Raw genomic sequence first — 3361 nt, 5'->3', positions numbered from 1 at the left:
CCATCACACACTCACTAGTCACATCTGTCTGGGCCCTAACTAGGAAAGGGGGCAGATCTGGGCTTGGAGGGAGTGGGAGCCTGCCTCCACAATGACAATGGCTAGTATCTGGAGGCAGCAACGAGCCTCAAGCTAACACAGAGAGGGGCTTCCAGCAGCCCCATTTTACAGGAGAGGACGATGAGGCTGACAGACTGGAAGTGACTTGGCCAGATCAATCAGACCTCAGGCTGGATTTGAACTCAGGTCTGCCTGACTCCAGGCCCAGCGCTCTGTCCACTGAGGCGCCCTCTAGTGCCCCCAGGGGCTTTAGCACCCTCAGGAGCTGGAGGGGGCTGGGGTGCACAGGCTCTTCAGCTGCTCCTTAGTACACCAGCCTTTTACACTGGTCCCCAAGGACTCTCTTGCACAGCTCCCAGTACACAGCCGGCTCTTTCTAAATCCCAGCTGATATAGGTCTCTGTCTCAGATGCCCAGCTCTGGCTGAGTGCTGCTTCCTATATGGCTACCTTCCCCACCGGCCTGAATAAAGAACTGGTCAATAGGAGGGGACGAAAGAAGCTTGCTGGGGACCAGAGATCCCCCCGCCCCTCGCCCCAACGCGGGGCTTTGAAGGGCAGTGGAGGCCCTGGCTCTGGTTGTCCTTGCGGGGGTGGGGGTTGGGGGGCACTCGGGCTGGGCTCCCATCTCCCACTGGGCTGGTTGGGGTGCCACCCGCTCCTTCTCTGCAGGGGGCAAGGCAGGCAGGGCTCGGACAGCACTGGGTCCCTGTCCTCAGGCCTTGGGGAGGCTGTCACCAAGCCTCTAGGAAGCTGCTTGCCTTGCTGCAAAACATGAAGAATGGCATCCACACCCCCATTTCTCGGACCGATGAGCAGACATGTGGGCAAACCCAAAGCACATGGAAGCGCTGGCCCATGGCCAGGGCAGGATCTCAGCTCCTCCTTGGCTAAGGGACTCAGACTTTCTCAGTCCGGACCATCCCTCTGCCCAGCAGAGTAGGGGGGCGGGAGGCCGCCAACTCTCCATCCCCCACCCCTGCTTATTCCGCTATATCCTTTCCCAGCGACTGTGAGTGCCCTGAGGGCAAGGGCTGTGCCTGGGCAGACTTCCTCATTAATATTCCTGTTGGCCCTAGGCCCAAGTGACCAGCCCTAACCACTGGATCTTGCCCCACAGCTCCAGGGCTCCGCACCCAAGGGCTGCAGCAGGGAAGGCCGCCCTCTCCGGGAGGGGTTCAAGGCAGTGACCCAGGCCTCCTGGCAGGCCCAGGCTGGAGAACAGTTAGGAGCCGTGGAAGGCTGCAGAGCAAAGCTTGGCCCAGGCCCCTTCACCAGGGCCAGGGGGATGCCCCCAGCCATGGGCCACCTAGGCTCAAATACCCCCAACCACACCACAGTGGCCAAGCTGCTTGCGGCCACTGGCTGCTCCCATCTGTCCAAGGCATTCGGGGCTCCTGGACCTGTGCCAGGGTGGGACTGAACCCTGAGAGGCTGGGGGAGGACCCCAGGGGAACAATGGCTGATGTGATCCATACACCACGGGCCTGAGGGGGTCACACTGAGCTGCTCAGGGATCCCACCACTAATCCCCAGCTTCTGGTCCAACCCTCCCCCGACCCTAGCACCAGTCCAATTCTGCAGCAAATTCGGTTGGCCTTAACTAGCTTTTCCTGACCTCAGGCCTAACTTGGAGACTTCTAGCAAAAGGGTCTGCAGGCAAGCTGACCAGCCCCTCGTTCACCAGATCCCAAGGCCAGGCTCCCACTGTCCTGGTGAGCGCCCCTCCCCCCCACACTTCAGCTCATGCCCCTCCTCCGAACCCTGGTATAGCTCTCCTGAGGAGGTGGGCAGAGCCTGAGGGCCAGACCCTGGAGCCTGGCACCGGGCAGCAGCAGCAGCAGCAGCCTGCCCACCCGCCCAAGCCCAGCCCAGAGAAAGATGAATGCTGCACCCCAGAGCCCAGCAGCAGGGCTGGCAGGCGGGCGGCCCATACCAGCTCTACCCCAACACACCGACAGACACCTAAAAGCAGTTTATTGTTTCTCAACTACACAAGAACAAGGGAGTGACCGGACAGCAAATGGGGATGAGCCGGGGCCCAGGGCCGGCACAGCAGGGGGGCACTCAGGCGAAGGTAGAACCGTTCCAGCCCACGTTGGCCGCGTTCATGTCGTAGTAATTGATATAGATCCTGGCGGGAAAAAAGGGGGTCCTCAGGCCCTGAGGTGGCCTTTGTGCCCCCCACCTCGCGGTAGCGAGATCCTAGAGCCCTCCCCCAACTCCTCCAGGCCCCATCCTCCCCTCCCCCAACCCCCCCTCCTGGGGCCAGCTTCAAGCTCATGCCAGACCGGCGCTGCCAGTCCAGGGAGCAGGAGTCCGTGCGGCCTGCCCAGAAGCCTCCGGTCACAAAGGAGGACGCCGCGGCCCAGAAGGGGCCTGAGTGACCCAGCCCCCGCTCCCCCTCACCTGTCCCCGGGAATTTTGAGGTGCTTGGTGAGCAGCTCACAGAGCTGTTTGCTGTAAGCCTTGTTCTGGGGCCCGCCAATCTTGCCGATACTGTGCAGGCTGCACAGCGCACACGGGTCCGAGGAGCCCCCAAAGGCCATCAGCTGGTCGGCTGAGATGTGCACTGCGATGTACTGCGGGGGCAGGGGGGCGTCAAGGGGGCCCGGGAGGGGCCGCCTTCCCCGCCCCCACCATCCCACTCCATCCGGCCCCCACCCCCTCCCCGCCATCCCACTCCCTCCGGCCCCCTCCCCGCCCCCTGCGGGGCTCTCCCTCCTCCCACCCCCCCCAGGCCATCTCCGGCCCCCGCCATCCCCGCCCCCCATACCTGGGCGGGCTTGCCCGTGGCCTTGGCCAGCTGCGTCGTGAGCTCGCCGAGCAGGGAATCAGGCACCGCGGAGCGCGGCACGTTGGTCTGCACCACGAACATCGGCATATTGGCGGCGGCTCCGGCGGGCGGCGCGGGGAGGCGGGAGTGGGGCTGAGCCTGGAAGAGGAGAGCAGCGGGGCCGGAACGAGCCGAGTGAGCCTCTGCACGTCCGCACCCACCGAGCACCGCGGCGGACCCACGCGCGCTGGAGGGGGGGGAGGGGAGGGCAGGGCTCCGGAGTTCACGTGACGCTCCAGGGCTGGCCCAGGAGGAGGAACTCGCCGCGGTCCGGCCCCGCCCCCGTGCGTGCTGGTCCGCTCGCAGCCCGGTGCTTCGACCCCGCCCCGCCTCGGACCCAGGAGCCCACCAGCACCCCGCGGGGGCTTCCCGGAAGTGGCCAGAAGGGCCTTTTCCCCATCCTCCTTCTCCTCGGCCTCTCTGCGGCTTTGGACGCCGTTGGGCCCGCTCTCCCCTCTGGGTTTTG

At 64.7% G+C, this 3361-nt stretch overlaps 1 protein-coding gene across 1 annotated transcript; it reads right to left on the bottom strand.

Moving 5' to 3' along the window:
• Positions 1 to 2019: 2019 nt before the first annotated feature.
• MIF (macrophage migration inhibitory factor) lies at positions 2020 to 3078 on the bottom strand. The gene is made up of 3 exons (XM_069107423.1): positions 2836 to 3078; positions 2469 to 2641; positions 2020 to 2193 (listed from the first exon to the last, which is right to left on the bottom strand). Exons 1-3 carry the CDS (start codon positions 2941 to 2943, stop codon positions 2127 to 2129), a joined length of 348 nt encoding a protein of 115 aa, XP_068963524.1. The 5' UTR covers positions 2944 to 3078; the 3' UTR covers positions 2020 to 2126.
• Between the last annotated feature and the right edge of the window lie 283 nt (positions 3079 to 3361).

This window comes from Petaurus breviceps, unplaced genomic scaffold (assembly GCF_028583685.1).
Source record: "Petaurus breviceps papuanus isolate PSGF00001 unplaced genomic scaffold, PetGlider_PUasm1.0 90038, whole genome shotgun sequence".
In the NCBI taxonomy this organism is placed as follows: domain Eukaryota; kingdom Metazoa; phylum Chordata; class Mammalia; order Diprotodontia; family Petauridae; genus Petaurus; species Petaurus breviceps.
Note: the sequence above shows the minus strand (reverse complement) of the source record. Positions and strands in the feature narration are given on the sequence as shown.